The 24,336-nt window shown below is 43.5% G+C and overlaps 1 protein-coding gene across 2 annotated transcripts in view; it reads right to left on the reverse strand.

Moving 5' to 3' along the window:
- Tbcd (tubulin folding cofactor D) overlaps positions 1–24,336 on the reverse strand; it is a 160,763-nt gene that overhangs the window by 24,583 nt on the left and 111,844 nt on the right. For both annotated transcript variants that reach the window (XM_032912781.1, XM_032912780.1), the window contains exons 18-24: positions 17,209–17,289; positions 15,660–15,733; positions 14,763–14,880; positions 12,171–12,231; positions 11,095–11,117; positions 6,849–6,880; positions 444–506 (exon numbers count right to left, since the gene is read on the reverse strand). In XM_032912781.1, the coding sequence (XP_032768672.1) occupies positions 444–506; positions 6,849–6,880; positions 11,095–11,117; positions 12,171–12,231; positions 14,763–14,880; positions 15,660–15,733; positions 17,209–17,289 (452 nt within the window). The remainder of the gene's footprint in view (positions 1–443; positions 507–6,848; positions 6,881–11,094; positions 11,118–12,170; positions 12,232–14,762; positions 14,881–15,659; positions 15,734–17,208; positions 17,290–24,336) is intronic.

Raw genomic sequence — 24,336 nt, forward strand, 5'->3', positions numbered from 1 at the left:
ATCTCTCTCCCTCGATCTCTCCTGTTCCCTAACAATTTAAACCCGACTTTGAGATATACTTACTCTCTCCAGCTAAGTAAAATGAGTAACTTTAGACTGGGGTAGGGCAGGCCTGGGGAGGACTGCCCTCTGTAGGGCAATAGGACTGTTGAGGTAATAAATAAGTACTTGGTCATCTAGACTTTCATCTATCTGGGAGAGGAATGCCCAGGATTGGGTACAGTGGTGACAGGCAGAGCCACAGCCAATGATGGAGCCCAGAAGGACTCCCTGCCCTTTCTGGAAGAGGATGACAGGAGTTTGCAGCAATTTCAAGACAATAGTAAAGCTGAGATCTTTTAAACTATAATCAATCATCCACCCACCCAGCAGGTCATCTCTTACTTTGAGCCCGAATAACAGTGTAAGGAAATGTTATCTATGCTGTTGAGGAAAGCACCTACCAATAACGGTGTCACCTTTAAAGGGCATTCTGGAAAGTGACAATTTCTCTATTAAGATGCACACTATGGAAAAAGAAAAAAAAAAAAACACATTATTTTCCCCAAAAAGACTCTTGTAGCTGACCTCACTACATCTTAAACAGTATATAACTTTCCCTTCCACCTGTCATGCTGGCCAGGCCATAAGCAAGTCCAGGCTATCTCCCCAGATGGATACTCCAGACGTATCTTGAACACAGAAGCTTGGGGAGCCCTCTTAAAGGACCCGTGTGAATGCAGAGATCCATGTAAGGTAAAGAACACTTCAAGTCAGGTACAGCTCAGTGGAGGAATACCTTAGCCTCTCTTGGGCCCTGGGATAATCGAGACTGTCACTTGATTATATTTAGTCTGTTAAGAGTTTCTAAAGAAGCTTCCCAGAGGAGAAAAGAGCCACCTTGAATATGGGCAGCACCGTTACCTGGTTTTCCCTCCGTGACCAACATTAACATCACCCCATTTCTACACTTCCCAATCGCATATGCTATGTAACCAGCTCCTCACAATCCTACAGCTACAAACTACAGCTGTTCTCGCTGCCTCAGTTTCCCTGCCAAGATGGGTCTGTGTACTGGGAAATGCTAGTACTGAGGTCTAGCTCCCTAATTGGTTCTTGACTTGTCAGTAAAAAAGGCCAGGAGCCAATTGCTGGGCAGAAGGTACAGGTGGGACTCCCAGGTCTCAGGAGAAAAAGAAACGCAGGGAAAGAGAGAAGGGATTTTTTTCTACCATGCTTGCAATCATGTAAGATCTCGGGGCAGCCAGGGCCTCCGGCTCTGCTACAGGAGGGTTGCCAGGGATGTTTGGCAGGGGTTGGACACCCGGAGCATAAGGCGGGTAGGAAAGACAAGCCAGACGAGTGCTGGCTGCACCCAGCTAAGCCAGGTGGAACACAGGGAGCCAGGAGTGGGCTGGCAGCGCAGCCATGGTGCGGGGAAAAGCATGTTTCTAAAAAGACACGCAACAAGACTGTTCCACCAAACCACAAGCCAAAATAAGCCTTTTTCTCTGATATTTTTCTGCTTTTTCTGATATTTTGTAATAGCAATGAAAGCAGTTCAATGATCCAGGCCCTGAGGTCAGTCTTGTCTCACAAAACAACCACCACAACAAAACAAACAAAACTACCCAGTTAGGAAGCAATGGCTGTCCTGGACCCAAATATACATTCCCCAAGAAACAAAGTCTCAAATGGCTGCAGAGTCGTCAGAAGGCCTGGATGAACACCTAGAGGCACACAGTAGGACAGTGGGCACCTGGGGTTTATGGACAGAGGGCAAGTATGCAGGTTCCACGAGTGTTAAGGGGGGTCGGCATCCTGAGGCCACAGGTATAAGGTAGTGAGCACGTGGTGTAGGATAGGCGAGCACACGGGATTCAGAATACAGGGCAGGTAAGCACCAGAGATCAGCAGGTGTAGGGCAGGTGAGTACCTGGAATCCGCAAGTATAGGGCAGGAAGACATCTTGGGGTGTAACAGATGTAAGGCAAAGGTCATTACAGAAGCACAATGCAGTACAGTCCTAAGAATCAGACTGGTAAAGCCCACTGCCCTCAAAGATAGGTCTGGGTGGGCTTTTGGCCTAAAGTTCTGGTGAGTGCTAGCTATCTACTAGTGCTATTGTTTTGATTTGTGACATAAGAAAATAATGACTGTACCCATGGGTAGGAACACAACAGTTGGCATGTGAGTTACCTCACATAGAGAAGACAAGAGGGTCAAATGCAATAACATCTGAGCACCACTATCAGCAGAGCAGGAGGTGTCCATGTAAGGAGCCTGGTGGGAAACTAGCCGAAGGGGCCATCCTCAGACTGGTCAGTTTCTGACAGATATAGCCTGCCTGGCCAATCGCCCGTCCTGACCACCCAACTTGAGATGCTCACACCTGCCTCTCCTTTGTGCTGGCCTTTCCCACTTGTTTTACACACACAGAGATAGACACACAGACACACAGACACACAGACACACAGACACACAGACACACAGACACACACACACACACACACACACACACACACACACACGACATCATATGACAAGGCAGAAAGAGAATTTTAGGTGTCAGTTTCTTTTGTTTACAAACCTAGAATCTCATGACAGTCAATAGGACCAGGGACAAACTCCCTGAAGTACAGTGCTAAATGATGATGCCTCTATTGTAATAACAGGACCAAGGACAGACACAAGTCACACAGGTGGGCACACCCAGTCCCCTCTCCTTATACCCCTCGGCCCCTCCCCCACACTCCCCCAGAATGACCTCTCTTCAAACCTGCTTCCCAGAGTGATGGCTCAGCCTCCTCACCTCATCCCTGACCCCTGTCTGTCAATGCCTGCTTACCCACCCCCTCCTCCTCCTCCTGCTACAACAGCCCAGCTAGTCTATTCACATGTGCTACACTAAAATGGAAACACATTTAGTGTTTTTTCTTCTGAATAATTTGTAATTCTTCAAACACTATATAAAAATGTAAAGCAATTATGTGCCCATAATGTTCTGCTGATGGCCAATCGCCGTGGAACATTTGACAGGCATGCCTCACAGTTCAGATACATGAGAATATGATGATTCTAATGCACATCCTGTTCATAAGTCCACTACCAGAACTTATAATATCTCTTCTTCCATATACTCAGTCCCAAAGCAAGTCTCAACAGATACAAGAAAACTGAAATGACTTCCTATGTAATCAGGCCACCATGGATTAAAGCTGGACTCCAACAACACCAGAAACAAGAGAAAGCCTATGAACTCAGAAAAACTGAACAACTCTTTACTCAACGACCACTGGGTCAAGGAAGAAAGAAAGTCAATGAAAATGAATATACAACATACCCAAACTTATGAAACACAAGAATGCTTCGTAAAGAAATAAGTGAGAACTCATATTAGCAACTTGACAGCACACCTGAAAGTTCTAGAGAAAAAGGAAGCAAACATACCTAAGGGGGAAAGACAGCAGGAAATTGTCAAACCCAGGGGTGGAATCAATAACCTAGAAATTAAGAAAACAATACAAAGAATCAATGAAGCCAAGAGTTGATTCTTTAAGAAGAATCAACATGATAGACAGATCCTTAGCCAAACTAACTAAAAGGCAAAGAGAGAGAATATCAAAATTAACAAAATCAAAAATGGAAAGGGAGACATAACAGATACTGAGGAAATTCAAAGAATAATTAGATCTTACTTAAAAAGCCTATACTCCACGAAATTGGAAAATCTAAATAAAATAGACAATTGTTTTGATAGAAACCACTTACTAAAAGTTAAATCAAGGTCAGGTAAACAATTTAACAATTTAAATAGACCTATACCCCTAAGGGAATATAAGCAGTCATTAAAAATAAAAAAAAGCCCAGGGCCAGATGGTTTTAGTGCAGAATTCTACCAGACTTTCAAAACAGAGCTAATACCAATAGTCCTCAAATTATTCCACAAATAGAAACAGAAGGAATATGACCAAATTCATTTTATAAAGCCATAGTCACTCTGATGCTGAAACCACACAAAGACTCAACAAAGAAAGAGAATTTCAGACCAATTTCCTTTATGAATTTCTATGCAAAAATACTTAATAAAATACTTGCAAACAGAATACAAGATCATATGGAAACTGCCATCCACCATGAGCAAGCAGGCTTCAGCCCAGAGATGCAGGGATGGTTCAAGGAATGAAAATCCACCGATGTAATCCACCAGACAAACAAATGAAAAGAAAAAAACCCCCACATAACCATCTCATTAGATGCTGAAAAAGCCTTTGACAAAATCCAACATCCCTTCATGATAAAAAGTCTTGGAGAGATCAGGGATACAAGGCACATACTTAAACACAATAAAAGCAATATACAGAAAGCCGATAGCCAACATCAAATTAAAAGGAGAGAATCTTAAAGCGATTCCACTACAATCAAGGACAAGACAAGGTTCACTCTCCCCACATTCATTCAATGCAGTACTTGAAGTTTTAGCTAAATCAGTAAGACAACTAACAAAGATCAAGGGGATACAAATTGGAAAGGGGGAACTCAAAGCACAGCTATTTGCAGATAATGATCGTATACATAAGTGACTTCAAAAATTCTACCAGAGAACTCGTGCAACTAATAAACACCTTCAGCAAGGTGGCTGGACACTTCACGATAGCCACAGACAGAACACTGGTGTAACTCTAACCAAACAAGTGACAGACCTGTTTGACACGACCTTCAAGTCTTTGATGAAAGAAACCAAAGGAGATATTGGATGATGGAGAGCTTCTATGCTCATGGATCGGTAGAATTAACATAGTAAAAATGACCATCTTACCAAAAACCAATCTACAGATTCATTGCAATTCCCATAAAAATTCTAACATAATTCTTTACAGCCCTTGAAAGGGCAATTTTCAACTTCATATGGGAAAACAAAAAAGTCTAGGTTAGCTCAAATAATCCTGTATAAGAACTATGGACACTTGATTTTTCATAAAGAAGCCAAAACTAGACAATGGAAGAAAAAAAAAAGCCTCATCAAGGAATGCTAATGGTCTAACTGGGTGTCTCCATGTGGAAGAATGCAAATAGATCCTTAGCCATCACCCTGCACAAAGTTCACATCCACGTAGATCAAAGTCCCCAACATAAAACTGGAACTCACTGGTATGGGAGACATCTTCCTGAACAGAACACCAACAGTTCAGGCCCTAAAATCAACAATTAATAACTGGGACCTGATGAAACTGAAAAGTTTCTGTAAGGCAAAGGACACTATCAAAAGGACAAAATGGCGGCCTACAGAATGAGAAGAGCTCTTCACCAAACCTCCATCCAAAAGAGGTGCAATATCCAAAATATAAAAGAACTCAAGAAATTAGACACCAACAATCCAAGTAACCCAATTCTAAAAACAGAATTCCTGATAGAAGAACCTGTAATGGTTGAGAAGCACTTAAAGAAATGTTTAACACCCTTAGTTATTAAGGAAATGCAAGTCAAAATGACTCCTTCCGTCCATCTGACACCCATCAGAATGGGTGAGATCGAGAACTCCAGTGACAGCCCATGCTGGTGATGATGCAGAGCAGTGGAACCTCCATTGTTGGTGGGACTGCAAGCTGGTACAACCACTCTGGAAATCAATCTGGCGGTTCCTCAGAAAATTGGACACAGTACTACCTGAGGACCCAGCTATACCACTCCTGGGCATATACCCAAAAGATGCTCCACCATTCCACCAGGACACTTGCTCAACTATGGTCACAGCAGCTTTATTGGTAATAGCCAGAAACTGGAAACAACCCAGATGTCCCTCAACCGAGAATGGATAAAGAAAATGTGGTACATTTACACAATGGAATGTTACTCAGTTATTAAAAACAATGACGTTATGAAATTTACAGGCAAATGGATGAAACTAGAAAAGATCATTCTGAATGAGAAACTGAGGCCCAGAAAGGCAAGCATATTGGGTTCTCACTTATAAGTGGATATTAGTCATAAACTACAGTATAACCACGCTACAATCCACAGACCCAGAGAAGCTAAATAACAATGAGGGTGCAAGGGGGAAATTCCTGAATCTCACTCAGAAGGGAAAATAGAACAGACTTTGGGAGTGGAGGGAAGGAACTGGGAGGCAGAGAGTGTGGGGAGGAGAACAGGAGTGATCAAGTGTGGGGGGACAGAGGGAGAGAGAACTAGAATTGGTGCTGGTGGTGGTGAATCTCTGGGATTTCCCTAGAAACCTAGGATGACGGGAACTCCCAGGAATCTGTGAGGCGACTCTAGAAAAGACTCCTCGCAGTGGGTGATATGGAACCTGAAACTGTCGTCTCCTGTTACCAAGCACGACTTCTAATAGAGGGAGGGGAACACAAACCCAGACACAAAGCCTTCGTCTGAAAATCTGTCCTGCCTACAAAATGTGCAGGGGTAAAGAGGGAGCAGAAAGTGACGGAGTGGACAACCAACGCCTGACCATCCTGAGACCTAAATAAGCCAGCAAGAACCTGAGCTTTCTATCACATTCAACGAACTAGGAATATTCACCTGATTATGCTGTGAGACCCCTGTGGACACTAACACACGATCTGAGAAACCATTCCCCGCTCTGCAGTATTTACTATAAAGAAGGAATCTGACCTGTGGCATGGAAGACAAATCAGAGCCCCACAGCTGGGAAGGAGTAACTAGTCACACTAGACCAGGTGCAGGAAGCACGTCTGCATACTCCTGGGACAAGAGCAAGCCAGGGGCAGTAGCAAGATCTCCAACAGAAGGGAGCAGCTACCACCTGTTACTGGGAGGTCTGGCCTGACCTCAGGATACTCTTCCCCCATACTGAAGTGAAGGACAGCAGCTTCTGGCCCCAGACCTACCTGCTTGTCTCATAAGCTCTCCTCCCAGACCCCTGAAAACCAAAGAAAAAAGACAGTTAAAGTCTTTCATGCATAAAACACGAAAACCCCCACTAAACAACAGATGCAACTTCAGGCACCAAAAACTATGACAGTTTTAATTACCTAGGTGATTTAGTGCCTGAAAATATGAGCTACATTTCTGGAAAAACCCAAAATTGCTGTGACAAGATCATCCTCTGGCAGACTTGTGTCCTTTGAGCTTCCACAGGACACTTGGTCATCGCCAATATATCACACAGAACCAATCCCAAATGCTGCTCAACACAGTCCACAACAATGCCAATGACCGTCCATGGCCCGAAGCCGTAGTACACGCACGTTCACCATCACCCTGCTGCCAGAAGCTACCCAACCTAATGCAGCGGTGGGAGCTGGGAAATGCCCAGAGGAGAGAACAGCACTGGTGTGGGGAGGCTTTGTTTTCTAGGCCAAACGGCAACAAGATCTGCCTTAAACAACTAGGAAGTCAGGAAAGCTGTGGTGCACAGCAGACTCTGGAAGAAAGTGTGCCATAGAGGCTTCTAGCCCATCAGGGCATGGCCACAAACATTTCCACGGGCAGATGTGGGGGAAGCCAAGCGGAATCCTCATGTCCTGTCAGACAGGCTTGAAAGAGAGGGATGGTTAGTAGGTGAAGACAGAAAGGCCAGAGCCTACAGCACAGGTACAGTGAAAACCTTGACGTTTTGGTTTGTTTAAAACCACAGAAATATTATAAGAAAGTGTTTCAGTTTCAATCCCAGGCTGCTTTGAACTGACCCCAGCAGCTGACTGTGATTTGCCTCCTGCTCCAGCAGAAGCATGGTTTTGCCAGCTGCAGATTGTTTTTGCAATTGTGTAATATTTACAATTGTGGGAATTTTTCAGATAGTATATAAAGGCTAGAGCCCCAGTAGGTGGGGTCAGTGGTTACAGTGTGCTAGGGTCGGTCTCCCTCTCTCCCTCCCTCTCACCCTCTCCCTCTCTCTCTCTTCCCCCCTCCCTCCTCTATCCTTCTTTCTCTCTGATCTAGTGACAGAGGGTAAAACCAGGGCGATAAAGGATGGGGAAAAAAAGAACCCACAATGTAGCAAAGACTAGCTACAAGCAAAGAAGAAAGAAATTGGATTCACAGATCTCCCCTTCTTTCTTTCTCTCCTATCTGGTGATAGGGGGGTGTGGTAGTTTGAATATGCTTGGCCCAGGGAATGGCACTATTAGGAGGTGTGGCCTTGTGGAATTAAGTATGTTACTGTGGGCCTGGGCTTCCTAGCTACCCGGAAGCAAGTCTTCTCCAGGAAGATGCTGAACTCTCAGCTCCTCCTGCACCACGCCTGCCTGGGTGCTACTATGCTTCTGCCTTGATGATAATGGACTGAACCTCTGAACCTATAAGCCAGCCCCAATTAAATGTTGTCCTTATGAGAGTTGCCTTGGTCATGGTGTCTGTTCACAGCAGTAAATGCCTAACTAAGACGGGGTAAAACTGGGGGAATAGAAGGTAGGGAAAAGAAAAACCCACAAAGTAGCCAGGAGAAGCTACAGATGGGTATAAAGAACAGGTGAGGACCAGTAGTTGATGCTGAGCTGCTTGTGCTAGGAGGGACTCCTGCCTAGGAGGAAACACAAGAAGGAAGAAGACAGGACACCTCTCAGATCTACTTAGACTGGGAACAATCCCCAGCAGCCAGGAGGGAAAGGCTAGGCAGGATCCTCACAGTGACTGTGCATCGGAAGCAGGTCAACACTGCCTTGGATGACCCAAGGCTTTGATGCAGTCTTGTTCAAACAAACAATATAGCCAAGTACATATGTAAATGTGTGTGTGTGTGTGTGTGTGTGTATGTGTCTGTGTGTGCACGTATACCAAAGCCAGAAATGTAAATTTCAGAAAACAAGAATTCAAAGGAGAACTACCAGGAAAAACGACCACGATTAAGAGTCAACAACACAGGAACATTCAAGCTGATGAGATCACATGTGAGGCCATTAACACAGGTATTATAATGCTCATACTGTCTAAAGGGATGGAAGGAAATGTACAGCCGGAGGAGAGAAAAGGGGGAGGAGGGGAGACACGAAGGCCAAGAAGACATTCTTAAGAACTTGAATATGTAAAAGAAAAATTATACCAAACATAATTAATGGAAGATTAGAAAGACTAGAAGAAAATGTTAACTTAGAGGGAGGCACAGGCTGCAGAGGCCAAGGGGTGGTGCCGATCAGAAAATGCAGTCACAGGGTGAGTCTTCCCTAAGCCTCTCACCGCCAAGAATCCTGCTGGAGTATCAGCCTGACCCAATGCCACTCAGAAATACACTCTGACCACCAAAACATGGCTGTCAGCAGCAACCCCAGTCATCACCATCCACAAAGGGTGCCTGTGCTCCTACTTGGGGTCTGAGATGCCACTTCTCTGACACCCTGTAGCTCATAAGCTCTCCAAATAAAATCGTATTGCTCTTCCAAATTCTGTACTATTTAAAAGTCTCTTCTGTAGCTTTAGGCAAACACTGTAAGAATTACATAGAAAGACTTTTTTTTTTTAACATCTGGAAGTTTTGCCTACATGTATTTTGGGTACCCACGGAGGCCAGAAAAGAGCATTAAATCCCAAGAAATGGAGTTAACAGATGGTTGTGAGTTGTCACGCGGGTGCTGGGAGTCAAACCCGGGTCCTCTGCAAAAGCAGGCAGCACTCTTAATTGCTGAGTCATCTTCCCAGTCCCCCCAACTTAAATTATTTTAATAAATTTTCTGCAAGTCATTTCATCCTACTGCTAAAAAAAAGAAAGAAAGAAAGAAAAGAAAAGCAAGGACTCTTTACTCAAACCTATGTAGGTTTTAGGACCAGGTTGTGGCAAAAGCAAGAAGTAAAAACGTTTCAAAGTCCTCACGGAGAGAAGTGGTTAAGATGGTGACACTTATGTGACAGCCCTGACAAGCCCAGAGGCCCCGACTGGGATGATATTAGCCCCGCAAAAGCTCCCAGGCACTGCACAACTCTGTGTGTGCACCTTCGCTGCCTACTCCCGAAGTCTGGAGAGGAGTCAATCCCCGGCGGGGGAAGTGAGGCTCCCACTTCCAGAGTACAGGACAGTAAGTGCTCAGCCCCACACCACAAAAAGGGCAACACAGCAAGAAACGAAAGAGAGGGAGAGGAAACGGGGAAATCTTGTCTAACAGAACTCAGGTCCAGAATATACAGAGCTCTCACTGCTCGACAAGACAGATGGAACTCTCAAGAACTGAATGAGGGCTGGCATTGTGCCTTTAACCCAGCACTCAGGAGGCAGGCAGACCTAGGGGACAGAAAAACAAAACCAGACTTAAAAATAATAATAATTCTCAAGGCTGTAAAAATGAGCCAGCCGTTAAGAACACTGGCTACTTTTCCAGAGGATAGAGGTTCAATTCCCAGGGCCAGCTAACAACAAGCTAACAACCAAGTTCAGGAAACCAGACACCTTCTGGCTGCTTTGGGTACTGCATGCATGCTGTCTACAGAACACACAGTCAGGAAAAACACCACTGTACATAAAATCAAAATAAATATTTTAAAAGACCCAAGTGAGACATAGTAATACCCAATCTAAAACAAAACCAGAGAGAAAATAATATATACAGTAAAACGGATGAATCTCAAAAACACTGGGAGAAAGAACCAGACCAAAAGGCTTAACATATTATCCTACCTGCACAGAATCTAAAAGGAAGACTGCAGAGACAGAGCACTCAGGGGTTCTGGACCCGAGAGCCAGCAGCCACCAAGAGCGGTAGGCAACACCCGCTCATTTGGTCAGGACACAACGGTCTTCGGCCACAGAACTGCCAAGGACGCACTGAAACACGGGGTGCCACGACCTGTGACTTTAGCTTCCAAAAGCCTAAAGGCACCAGAGAGTTGCAACCATCGTGCCTGAGTGGCAGCTGCGTGCCTTCGAAGTGAACACACAAGAGTGGGGACAGATGACGGTCAGCTATGGCTCCTTACAAGGACAACAGGGACAGCCAAGTGCCTCGGCAGGTAAAGGATCCTTCCACCAAGTCTGACCACTAAATTCCTGGAACCCACAAGACAGAAGGGAAGAACCAGCTCCTCCAAGCTGTCCTCTGAGTGCACTAGCACACACGGCATGGCTGTCTCAGCTCTGCGGCTTACCTATTAGATGGTGAGCACACGCATTTCCACTAAACACAGGATGTCTTAACTCTGCAGACTTACCGGTAGAGATGGCGATCACAAAGCTAAAATAAAGAACCAAAAGTCGGTGATTTGAGTTAGAGACTTTGTAACGCTATGGTGATGATGAATGGTGGCAGGGAGACAGAGCTGAGCTTTCGGGTGCCACAAAGTCAATCAGGAAGGTCAGGGGACGAAGGCCCCACCTCACTGTGCCTGGCCTTGGTTAGGTTCTTCAGGTGCAAAATCTCTAAAGAAAACTAAGGCACACGGCAGGAAGGACGAGGGCGGCCCTCTTCATGCTAGCCCACTGATAGCCTCTCAAGCACAAGCCTAACCCTGCCAGATGTCTCTGGTGCTTTGTGTCCTCAGACACAGAAGTGATTCTGTGTGTTGTGAGTTCATCTGACGCTTGCTGGATATAATTCAGTTCATTAAAGCAGCAGCCCTGTCACCACCTCAGAAACAGGAAATCCTAGCATGGAGGACACGGCATGGGGCTGCCCACCCTTAACACCCTCACTTCAAACACCGGAAGAGAATGCCAGGCTCCACTTGGAAGCAAGAAATATAAAACCAACCAAATGGCCTCACCAAGGTCATTATGATCATTATTATAAAAGGAGGAAAATTGTATGGAATAGAAAAATGTTTGTAAGAAACAATTTAATTCCTGAGAAAATAAGTTACTTTTTCTTTTATGTCATAGAAGGCTTTGAGAATCTCAAACTCCCAGAAAAACAGACTTTTCTTCATATTACCCAAAATGTGCAAAATTCAGTATTAATTTCAGGACAGTGGAGATTAGAGCCACAGGGGCGAAGGCTTTCTTTGTGTTATGGTACGTAAAACTGCAGAAGGATTGCCTGGTCCAAACAGAGGGGACCTGCCCATCCCTCAGCTGGGAACTTCTGTTAAGGCCCACAGTGAGACACGAATACTGCTCTGAGACCCACCCTGTGATGCCCATCCAACAAGATGGATTCTGGCCCTAGAGGATGAATCCTTCCAGTTACCAACTCCAGATAAACCCTCACAAGAGTAATGCTTGTGGAAAGAACCCATAGGGCTATCATCTCCTGTCCATGTGGAGGGGGGTTCGGAGGGATCACACAAACCTGCTGGTGGATCTCCTTCAGGCTTTGCACTGCCTTCTCATCCAGATAGTCTGTGACAAGCCTGCAGAAGGTGAGACATGATGCTGCGTTTACAGGGATTAAGCTGGAGCCCAGGTTCACAGGAAAGAAAGCACAAGCTCAGAAAGATCAGCTTCTTGTTGGTGCTCCTACGGCCCCTGAAGATGTGCCACTTCGGGCTCAAGTCAAGCTGTGTTTGGGGCTGAGAGATGGCTTACTGGGTAGACACTGGCTGCCAGACAACCTGAGTTCAATCCCGGGGACCCACAAGGTAGAACTAATTCCCCCCAAGTTATCCTCTGACTTCCACATGTGCATCATGGCCCACATGCTTCTCTTTGTTTCTCCTGCTCTCAAATAAATACATACAATTTCAACATTGTTTGTATGTATGAGTGGTTTTGCCAGCACATACATGTATGTGTACCATACACATGACTGATGTCCATGGAGTCCAGAAGAAGGCACTAGAGTCCCTAGAACTGGAGTTACAAGTGTGTGAGTCACCGTGAATGTGATTGGGAATTGAACTGGGTCTTCTGCAACTGTTCTTTACCACTGAGCCATGTCTCCAGCTCATGTTATATAAAACAAATAACAAAACAGAGAGCAACCAGGGAAGGTAAGATACACAATGTCAATCTTTGGCCTACACACACACACACACACACACACACACACACACACACACACACACACACAGAGTCTGTGTTATTACAGAAGGTGGGCATCTGAGTGCTACACCTCTATGCTCTTACAGTCAGTTTGCTGAGGACACACCTTATTTATGATCAGGACAGAAGTCCCTTACTGAACACTGTTATACTCCTTCTGATGCTGTCGAAGAGGTAAATCCCCTACAGGGTTACGTGGATTCCCACAGGTGCTTTCTGTGGCTGCTGCTCACCAACCCAGCATTAAGTTTTCAGCAGGGGGTGCCTTACCTGACTCACACTGCAGCTCACTGAACCCAGGCTATCAGATAAACCACAGTTTGCACTGAACATCTGCTTTCTTCCGGGATATGGTATATGCTAACGGAATCATGCAGTGTGAATTACCTATGGATCTGCAGTCTCCTATGCTTTGGGCCAAACTACACATAGCCATAACACTCTGGGGATCTGATACCCACTACCTGCTGGGCAGAGCTATGTGGTAACTACAACTCCCTGAGAGATCTAGTCTGCTAAGGGAGAGACAGAGCCACACAGAGCCCCAGTGCCCTGGAGGTCCGAAATCTCCCGCGTGTTTCGCAGAACCACGTGCTGCCTAATACCCCAAGAACACATATCGAACCAACAACTTGGGAATGGGTCTCAAATGTACCGTATCATCACAATGCATTGCTGAGGAACGCCATGGCCCGTGCGCCTTTTGCCACCACCAAGGAGAGCAAGGCCATCAACTACTAGGTATCCATTCCACCCACATAGACTGTGAGCTGTGCTCTGGGGCCAAGGAACAACCAAGTCTCCTTGGGACTGACTGACAGGTAGGAATGAAGTCCATGTGCCCATCTGCTGTCAATTTGACCTAGGGAACCGCCTAACACAACCATAAAGGACAAATGTACAAGTTTCAAGCTCGAAGGGAAGGAAGGGAAGGGAAGGGAAGGGAAGGGAAGGGAAGGGAAGGGGAAGGAAGGGAAGGGAAGGGAAGGGAAGGGAAGGGAAGGGGAAGGAAGGAAGGGGAAGGTCATAGACTCTAAGGCACTAAGACTTCACTTTTGAGGACCCGGCTGCACAGTGACATAAGGAAATCACACATCTCTTGGAATGCACCACTGTGCATGGTGTGGACCTTATACGTTACAGTTATATCACAGATGCAGCCAAGGGGAGAATGTTAAGGAAAACTTCCAAACTTACCCTTTCTTTCTTTTCTTTTTCTTTTTTTCCAGACAGGGTTTCTCTGTGTAGCCCCCACTGTCCTGGAACTCAGAGATCTGCCTGCCTCTGCCTCCCAGGTGCTGGGATTAAAGGTCTGAGCCAACACCACCTGGCTCAAACTTACCCTTTCAAGTAGTTTAAATTATTCAAGTGGCAAATGAGGGCTGAGGAGAAGACTCATCAAGAAAATACCTTACCACACGAGTCAAAGAACCCAAGTTCAGATCCCCAGGGAAAAGCCAGACACAGTAGTGCATTTGTATGTGCAATCCCAGGGAGATGGGCGGTATAGATCAGAGAATCATCTGAAGCTCACAGACACTGTCTCAAACAAGGTAGAACAGGAAGAAGATGTCCAAGGTTTCCTCTGACCTCCCTCCGCACGTGTTCTCTGGCACATGTGCACACATCTGCTCCTATGTTCATGCACAGTGATAAATGACCTGCTCAGTGCCACCTTTGAACAGGGCCCATTGCTCTTGTCATGTGAGTGATAGCTTTGGGACGATGAGGAGAATCCAGACAGCCGAGGAAGCAGAGAAACCTCAAGATTGCCAACCACTGACAACCTCAACATAAAATGGAGCCTTAAGTACATAAACAGCCAACAATCAGGGCAGGGAAGCTGTTCTCAAACCCAAAATCACTACTATTACCTAGCTTCACGAATGCCATCTCTTACCTGTTACTCTGTGCGGCCAGCTTGTACAGGGCATAGGTGACCTCTGCACAGGCAAGGATGGCACCATGTCTCGTGTGTAGATCTGGACTCTGTGTCATCAGCAGTAGTGCTGGGAATACTGCAACAGTCGGGTTGAGAGACACACACAGAACAACACATTACTTACAAGTATTTCCTCTGGAAGTCAACACCATCAGGGTCACCACCACTGTTTCTGATAGGCAGAACCCCCTCATGAGCAAGCAAGCAATGTGATAGGACACGGCAGATACATCTAGGCATATATATCAGTACACATAAATACACATACACAGCATATATATATATCAGTATATACATCCAGGCACCAATGCCCAGTGAGAGAGAGGCAGCTGAGAAAGAGGTCATGTCTGCAGACTTTCCTGTCTGCACCTCTCCCTGCTAGATGGTGGCAGCACTCCGCCTGAGAAAAGCAGGTAGAACAAAGGCCCCTCATCCATGAGAGGGGACAGGCACTTCCATTCATTACTCCTTCCCAGCCTCTGACACTTAGGGAGGAGAATACAAACAGCTCCCAATTCCAAGTGCAAACCAATCTAGAGGCCCCAACAACTCAGATCAGCCCTGGAATTCACCATCATTCTTAACCTATTCAGTGCAACCCATAGATTCCTTGTTTTTTTTTTTTTTTTTTTTGAAATCATTTGTGCCCAATGCCACCCAAAGCTTCCACTGGACAAACACACTGCGTTTGATTCATGTTCTACCCTGACTTGGCCCACAGCTTACTCTTCAGCGACAGATAGGACATCACCGTCATCCACTATGAGAACAGCACACTTCTGTTGTGTATGTGCATGGGGAAGGGCACACACGCACACATGCATGAGTGCTGCAGGGAGGAGTACTCACACCTACCGTGAGTGGCCATGTACTCGGGTACTAGTGGAGTCAGGTTGTGCAGTGCCTTTGCAGACAGTTCTCGGATGGCCCTAAGAAGTGACAGCAGTGTTAGTAAGGATGGATTTGCACACTCACACTCACACCAGCATTGTTCTCAGCAGCCTTGCAATGCAAACACCCAAGGATCTATCAAGAGATGAACGAGCAGGTAAAATGTGATAGATGCAGACAATGGATTATTACTCAACTAAAAAGGAAAAGAATTCTGGCACTTGCAATAACAAGAATTATAAATTATAGTCAGCAGGTCAAAAACTGCCCAAGGTTTCTTTTGTCAAACTCTAATTTAAGGATACTTTTTATATTTTTAAGGGCTACATAAAGAAAAAAATTATATATATATATATATATATATATATATATATATATATATATATATGAGACAGAGACCTAAGGCATTAACTATCTGTCCCTTTAAAGAAAAAGCTGAGCGCTGGAGAGATGGTTCAGTGGTTAAGAGCACTGACTACTTTTCCAGAGGTCCTGAGTTTAATTCCCAGCAACCACATGGTGGCTCACAACCATCTGTAATGGGATCTGATGCCCTCTTCTGGTGTGTCTGAAGACAGCGTCAGTGTGCTCATATCCATAAAGTAAATAAATAAATCTAGAAATACAAAGGAAGGAAGAGAGAGAAAAGGCTGATGCTAGCCCACGCACACATTTCAATATCATTTGCACTTGAAGAAATCTATGAAACAAAGAGAAACATTTCATAATAAAAAATGCATCAGGAAGATGTGCATGAGTGATACGGAGGTTTGGGCCAGAGGTTCTTCACCCCAGAGAGCCCCACGCTAGACAAGAATGGCGGCAGATGAAAAATACTTTTAAGGCTTTAGTTCTTTGAAAGCTGAAACACACTCCCTAGTGGACTACAAAGAAAACACTCTGACACTGGGATTTATGGAAGGGACCATGATGGTATTGCTAACTCCCCTGGCATCTTCTATGCCTTGGCTGGCCAGGCCTGCCTAGAGATAGTGGCAGAACACTGACAGTGCTTACATCTGAGTTACACACTTGCCTTTAAAGACACATTTAACTACCTATGAAATACCAAGATAGCCCCAAAACTTCCACTGTAACTATGAAACCTACCACTAAAGTCTGCTCAGCCATCAGGTTACAACATATAAGATTCCTAGGGGGGCCAAAGACAGCAGAATCAGTAGGGAGGCAGGCCCACTGATGAAGACGACCAGGCTACCCCAGCTGTCTGCACTACACTGTCCTCAGGCTGTAGTTTCCCTATTACATACAACACAGTGTTCAGAAATAATTACATCTCAGACTTGCCCGACCAACAGCTCCAGAAATGAAACAAATAGACCTTTAATAGCCACACATAAACTGGAAGTTTCATTACTTCTCAGAAATAATTATTTTAAAATAGCTTATCTATAGAGAGAAAATACACTCGGTGAACTTATAAAGCTCAACTAAACTCCTCCCATTGAGGGGTGAAAACGAATTTTCAGAGAGTCACGAAGACAAAACCTACCCATCCCAGTGGTTGATTTTCATGGAGACCAGGTGGTCGATCATTGGCTTGGTGTATTCCTGGAAGCCAGCAATAAACACGCTGAAAGACATAATATTAAGAGCCAGAGAGAGGGACAAACATGAGCAGGTACGGTGACACGTACGTATAGAATCCCCTTGGACATTACTTTATGTATTACTTAAAGACTAAAAACAAGTAAGAACTTGGAGGAGCCAGACCCTTCACGGAGTGCTCTTGAGAATGAAAACTCACACAGTTATGCTAAAAAATAGTCTGGCCATTCCTACCACAGTAAAACTATCTACCAGATGACCCAAACATTGCCTGCACCTCCAATACTCAAAACAGAAGCGCATTCCTCAAGCATTCACGCACACAGCTCAGCAGCAAACCCGGGACTGTGGCTGGAAACAGCACTCCATGCAGCTGATGGAGAGGCAGGTTGTAGCCATCCACGCCACGGGCAACAGCACGAAACAATGGACTCGTTAGAAGCCAGGGTCTTACTACGTACCTACCCCTGGCTGGCCTAAACCGTGCAGCTTAGGCTGGTCTCAAACTCAGAGATCAGCCTGCCTTCCAAGTGCTGTGATCGAAAGCATGCCCCAACAAACCTGGCTTCTTGTTCTTGCTGTTTTGAAGATTTATTTTTATTCTATGTGATTTGGGTTTTTTAACGTTTTAAAGAATTTCATACGACTCCTCCTGTCCACCCTCCAGCTTGCTTACAGTTTCATGGCCTCTTCAATTATTGGTGCGTAGGTATGGATACATACAACATGCCGAGTTCATTTAATATGTTTAACAAGGGCTGACCACTTGGGATTAGAGAGCCTACCGGGGGCTGCTTACTGGAGACGACGGATTCTCCTCCTGTTGGCAGCCATTAACTGCCTGTAACTCTTCATCTAGAGGTGGGGCCTTGTGAGATTTTCCTCATCTACACTGGAGTGTGAACCGGTGTTGTCATGGAGCGGGTCTTGTTTAATGACCATATTGTTAAACTCTCACAGGTATAGTTCCCTGTCACACTATCCCACAGAAGACATTCTGGTCCTCTGGCTCTTACAATGCTTCCACCCTCGCTTCCAGGACGTTCCCTGAGCCTTAGGTGTGTGAGCCGTGTGGCAGGTCTAAGGATGGGTACCAGTGGTTAGTTGTTCTCTGGATTTTTTACCTGGGACAAACGGCTCTGCTACAAAAAAAGAAGTTTCTTTGATTTAGGGTGAGAACTCTATTTATCTATAGATATAGCCTTATACCCTTATATGGGTAAAAGGATAGGTATTTAGAAAGCAGCTGGAAATTACACTGCTTCAAAAACATGGCAATTGTAGGCCCTCCTCCGGAGGCCATGGCCTCATCAGCCACAAGTGGTTGGCTAACCCCAGATGTGGATACAGTACGTCCTCCTGAGGAGATCTTAACCCAAGATGGAAGCCACTGCTGAACCTCTGGTGTGTTTTGCTGGGCTATCACTGCTGTGGTTCCTAGGCTCTTCAGACAGACAGAATTATTCGTTGCTTTTCTCCCTTGGCAGCTTACATAGCACCCTCAGGTACTATGAATGCTAGTCCTCAGAATTAGTCTAAGTTAGTTCCAGTTCAATTCCTCCGAGTCCTCTGTCTTACGTGTGTTGTATCTTTGGCAACAGGACCTTACCTTCAAGTTCTGGAAGGTAAAAGAGGGCCGCAGCAATGACCTGTTTCACTTTGGGGGCCTCTTGTAACTTTCCTGACCAATAACGTATAAGGAGGTTTCCCATGCCTGGCACTGGGTCTTTGTTAAATAACAGGGTGGTTTGAATAAGAAATGTTCCTCATAGTCTCAGGCATTTGAACACTTGGTCATTGGGGGTCCGCTTCACCTACTAGCAGTCCACTAAGCTCCTTTTTCTTGGTTGAGACACGAACTCCACCCATCATGCCTGAGGCTGGCTGCCATGATGGACTCTGACTCCTCTGGACCCATAAACCCAAACAATCTTTCTTCTACAAGTTCTCTCCACCATAGTGTTTTATCAAAGCAGCAGAAATTTAACTGAGAAAGTCTGTGGCTCTTGGGAGCAGTATTACAACTAAGTAGTATAAACTCATATAAATTACTTGAATATATATCACATATACTTATGCATTAGTAAACATGAAATTCCCTATGGATTTTTCAATCATCCTTCCCTCTTCTTCTGTGTATTGTCATCCCCAGCTCCTCATCGGTAAAGCGCTCCCCACATTTCCCCTCTCTTTCCCCGTGAATGAATATGCCCCTCTCTGGAGATCCTTCTATCCTGCCCCCAACTATGGTGCCTTTTCATTTCCTGGTTTCTAAGGTAACGAGACCATACACTCACATCTAAAGATTACAAAGGAGGATCCACAAATAAGAGAGAAGATACTGCATTTGTCTCCCAAGGACTTGATTACCTCACTTGGTATAATATCTTCTAGTTCTATTCATTTACCTTTAAATTTCATGGCTTCACTTTTCTTTATAGCTAAAGAGAATCCCATTCTGTGTATGTAACCACACTTCCATCATCCATTCATCAGTTGAAAGGTTGTTTCCATGCCGTAGCAACTGTGGATAGGGTGGCAATGAGCAACTACCTGAGGAGTGGGAGTGGAAGCCTTCGGCTGGGTCATATGGTAGATCTTTTAGCTTGAGAAGTCTCCATATTGATTTTCTGAGTAGCTGCACCAGTGTGCAACCCCAGGAAAGGAAATGGGGGTACCCTTTCCACCCATCCTTGTCAGCATTTGCTGTCAGCTGTTTTCCTGATTTGGGCCATTGCCACTGGGGTAAAATGAACTGTCAAAGTGGTTTTAATTTACATTTCCATAATTGCTCAAGATCGGCAAACATTTTTTATGCTTCTATTAAGGTATACCTTTTGAGAACTGTGTACAGACCCAAGGCCAATTTTTAAAATTTGTGTTGTTTTCTTGGTTTGTTTTTTAGTTATCTATATATTCTGACTATTAATCCTCTTACCAGATGTGTAGGTGGCAAAGATTTTCTCCTGCTTTGTAGGCTTTATTTTCAATTGTTTCCTTTGCTACTCAGAAACTTTTTAATTTTATGAGGTTCGATGGTCAACTGTTTATTCCTAAGCAAACAGTCATATTCACAGAGTTCTTTCCTATACCTTTATATTGTTCTTTTAGTAGTTTCAGCGTTTCAGGCTTCATATTAAATCTCTGATCCATTTGGAGTTGGTTTTTGTGCAGAGATGATCTAATTCCATTCTTCTTCATGGAGATATCCAGTATTCCCAGTATCATGCATTGGTGATACTGTCACACTTCTACTGTGTGCTTTGGGTACCTTTATCCAGTGTGCAATGGCTATAACTACATGTACTCACGCTTGGGTCTATCTGGCTTTTTGTTTGTGTTTTTGTGCCAGGACCATGCTGTTTTTATTACTGTGGCTCAATAGCATGGCTTGAAACCTGGTATGGAAATCCTTCCAGCATTGTTCTTTTGCTTCAGCATTTCCTTGAGCATCTGGATTTTTTTTTTTTTTTTTGTGGCTCCATATGAATTTGAGAATTTTTTTTTTTTCTGTCTCTGAAAAATGCCAAGGAGATTTTTGCTTGGGACTACACTGAATCTATAAATTCCTCTTGGTAGTATGATCATTTTCACAGTATTAATTCTATCCATCCATAAGCACAGGAGGTCAGTCTATCCTCCAGTCTCTTTTTCAATCTCTTCAGAAATTTAAAGTTTTCACTGTAGAAGTTTTTCTTTGGTTAGGATTATTCTTAGCTATTTTTTGAAGATTCTTGTGAGTAGGAGTGTTTCCATAATCTCTCAGAGTGCTTGCTGTTGGCATACAGAAAGGCTTCTAACTTTTGCAAGTTGATATTGTATCCTGCCACTTTATTAAAATGTTGATCATTTCTAGAAGTTTTCTGCTAGAATTTTTAAAATCTCTTTATATTACCTGCTCCCAGGATAATCTGACTTCTTTTCCTATTTATATTCTTTTCATTCTCTTGTCCTGTTATTGTAGGCAGCATTTCAAGCACTAGGTTGAGGAGGGTTGGAAATAGTGGACGGTCCTAGCTCAGCTTAATTTGAATGGGTCTGCTTCGAAGTTTTTCTGTTCAAGGTGCTGTTGGTTATGGGTTTGTCATACATGGTCTTTATTATGTTGGTGTATGGTCCCCTCGAGTCCTACTCTCCCCTTTGATCATAAAGCATCTGGATCTGTCAGAGGCCTTGTCTACATCTATTGAGTGATTATGTAATCTTTGTCTTTAAGAATGTTATTCATTGCTTTCATTGATATATGTCTGATGAACATGCCTGCATCTTCAGGATTAAGCCGACCTAATTGTAATGAATGATGTGTGTAAACATGTATGCAAGCACGCATGTATGTATGTATGTATGTGCCTGTATTATGCTTGCAAGTATTTTATTAAGGATTTTTACATCTACGTCATCAGAGAAACTAGTCTGCAGTTTTTCTCTTTTCTCTTGTGTCTTACCTGCTTTTGGTGTTAAAGTTATATTGACTTCATAAAAGGCGTTTGAAACTGTTCCTTCTGTTCCGGCTTTTCTGTTTGTTTATTTGTTTTGCTTTGTAAAATGTAAGTGTTAGTTTTAGGAACTGGAGAGCTGGTTCAGCAGTTAAGATGACTTACTGCTTGCAGCACACAAGCTTTCATTTCTAGCATCCAGTTTACGTGTGGTGCACATTTATCTGCAATTCCAGATCCAGGGTTGCATGCCTGGATCATGGTGGACAAACACATATAACAGAAAACATACAGATTGTAGATCTTTTTAAAAGTTTGACAGAATTCTGCTGTGATTCTATCTGGGCCTGGTCTTGCTTTAGTTGGAAGACTTTTTATTATTGTTTTAATCTTACTTGTCATGGATCTATTAAAATATTGATCTCTTCTTGGTTTAACTCTGGTGGTCTGGATGAGTCTAGAAACTCATCTACTTCTTTTAGATTTTTCTAACTTAATAGAGTACATACACTTTTGAAGTATTCCCTACAGGAAATGTTATCATATTCTGTATTTCTTTGGTGTCTGTTGTAATGTTTCCCTATTTGATGTGAGTGGTAACTTGGGTAATGTTTAGTTGGGTCAAGGGTGCCACAGTCTTGGCACCCAAAGAACCATCTCTAAAACACATCTATTCTTCGTCTGTTTGTTGTTGTTGTTGTTGTTGTTGTTGTTGTTGTTGTTTGCTTGTTTCTATGGCATTAATTTCTGTTTTTTTTTTAACACAGTGAATATTATTAAAAGATGTTTTAACTTAGATTTTAGGTGTACGAAGAGAGAAGGGCTCTGGAAGGAAGTAAGATATATTTGGGGGTAGAGAGATACTTGGTTGTTGAAAAGCACTTGTTGCTCTTACAGAGGGCCTAAGGTCTATTCTCAGTACCGACATAGAAGCTTACAACTCTCTGTAACTTGAGTTCCAGGGGATTCAACACTTTTTTCCTGTTTCTGCAGGCACCAGCCTTACAAATGGTACACATGCATATATGCAGATAAAATATTCATCCACACAAATTAAATAAAAATTCAAAGAAAAATATATAAAGAAATTTGTAAGTGAGATGTGGACGGGTCTGCAAAGAAGAGGCACACCCTTTGTCTTTACAAGGTTACTATTTTCTTGTATTTTAATGCCGTTGTCTTGTAAGAGTTCTTTGTGAGAAAACCAAATTAGACCACAGGGAGGTTCCTGAGGTATACCTGACATAGTTATACTTTTTGGCGTAAAACTGTAGATCGATGGAAAGCAGTAAATTAGGATAGATTTACTGTAAAAATGTAAAATGCCCACCTAGGCATGCAGCAAGGCCCCATTCTAGGTCACCTACCTGTTGGCCTTAAGCCTGGCTGTCTGTTAGCACTTATATTTTGCATACATTTCTGTATAAAGTAATAGTATTGTCATGCTGGGAACCTTTCACAGCAAGTGGTAATTGTGCTGGAATTCTTTCCTCTCACCTGGTGAGAGGCTTCAACCAGACAGTACTCTGGGGGATTTCTTTCCTTGCAGTGTCCCTGGCTCTTGGTCAGCCTCATTATTTTTTTTTTTTTAATTATTTCATTATTTCTTACCACCTACTACATTTGGATTTGGTTAGTTCTTGATTTTCTAAATTCTTGAGTTGCATCATTAAATCATTTATTTGTGCTTTTTTTTTTTTTTTTTTTTTTTAATATAGGTGACTTATAGATTTCCCTTTCAGGACTGCTTCTAATATTTTGTGTTTTCTTTTTAATTACAAGAATTGCTTCAATTCTTTCCTGATTTCTTCTCTGACCCACTCATCATTCGGTGATGTACTCTTTAATCTCCATCACAAGTCTGTATGCTTTTCGCAGATTCATTTACTGTCTGTTTTAAGTCTGAATCTCCATCATGAGTCTGTGTACTTACTACAGATTCATTTACTGTCTTTTTAAGTTCTGTGTTATGTTGTGGCCAAATATGTTACACACATGTTATTTCAAATCTTCTGAATCTGTTAAGATTTGTTTTGTATCTGTTTTAGAGAAGTCTTTATGAGTTGGGGAGTGGAATGAATATTCTTTGATGTTTGGGTTCCAGAGACATGTTAGGCCCACTTGATGCACGATGCTGTCTAAATTCCGATGCCTCTATTTGTATGGCCAGTCTGTTGAAGAAAGTAGGGTACTGGAGTTGCCTACTAGATTGGAGTTAGTATGAAATTAGGTGCACAGAGAATAATAAACATTATGTTCAGGATTGTGATGACTTCTTGGTTAACTGTTCTCTTCATTAGAATGACGTGTCCTTCTTTATCTTTTCTGACTTATTTTAAAGTTTATAATATAGATTTAGTTTAAAGTCTACTACATAGATGATAGCAATACCTACTTGTCCCATTTGTTTATTCTTTCCTTTTGCTTTAAGGTATCTTTGAAGGTAAGTTGAGTTTCTTTTTTTTTTTTTTCTTTTCTTTTCTTTTTTTTTCCGGAGCTGGAGACCGAACCCAGGGCCTTGTGCTTGCTAGGCAAGCGCTCTACCACTGAGCTAAATCCCCAACCCCTGTAAGTTGAGTTTCTTACAGATAACAGAAAGATGGATTTTGTTCCTTAATCTATTCACCTAGACTAAG

The sequence above is a fragment of the Rattus rattus genome, chromosome 9 (assembly GCF_011064425.1).
Source record: "Rattus rattus isolate New Zealand chromosome 9, Rrattus_CSIRO_v1, whole genome shotgun sequence".
Classification (NCBI taxonomy): domain Eukaryota; kingdom Metazoa; phylum Chordata; class Mammalia; order Rodentia; family Muridae; genus Rattus; species Rattus rattus.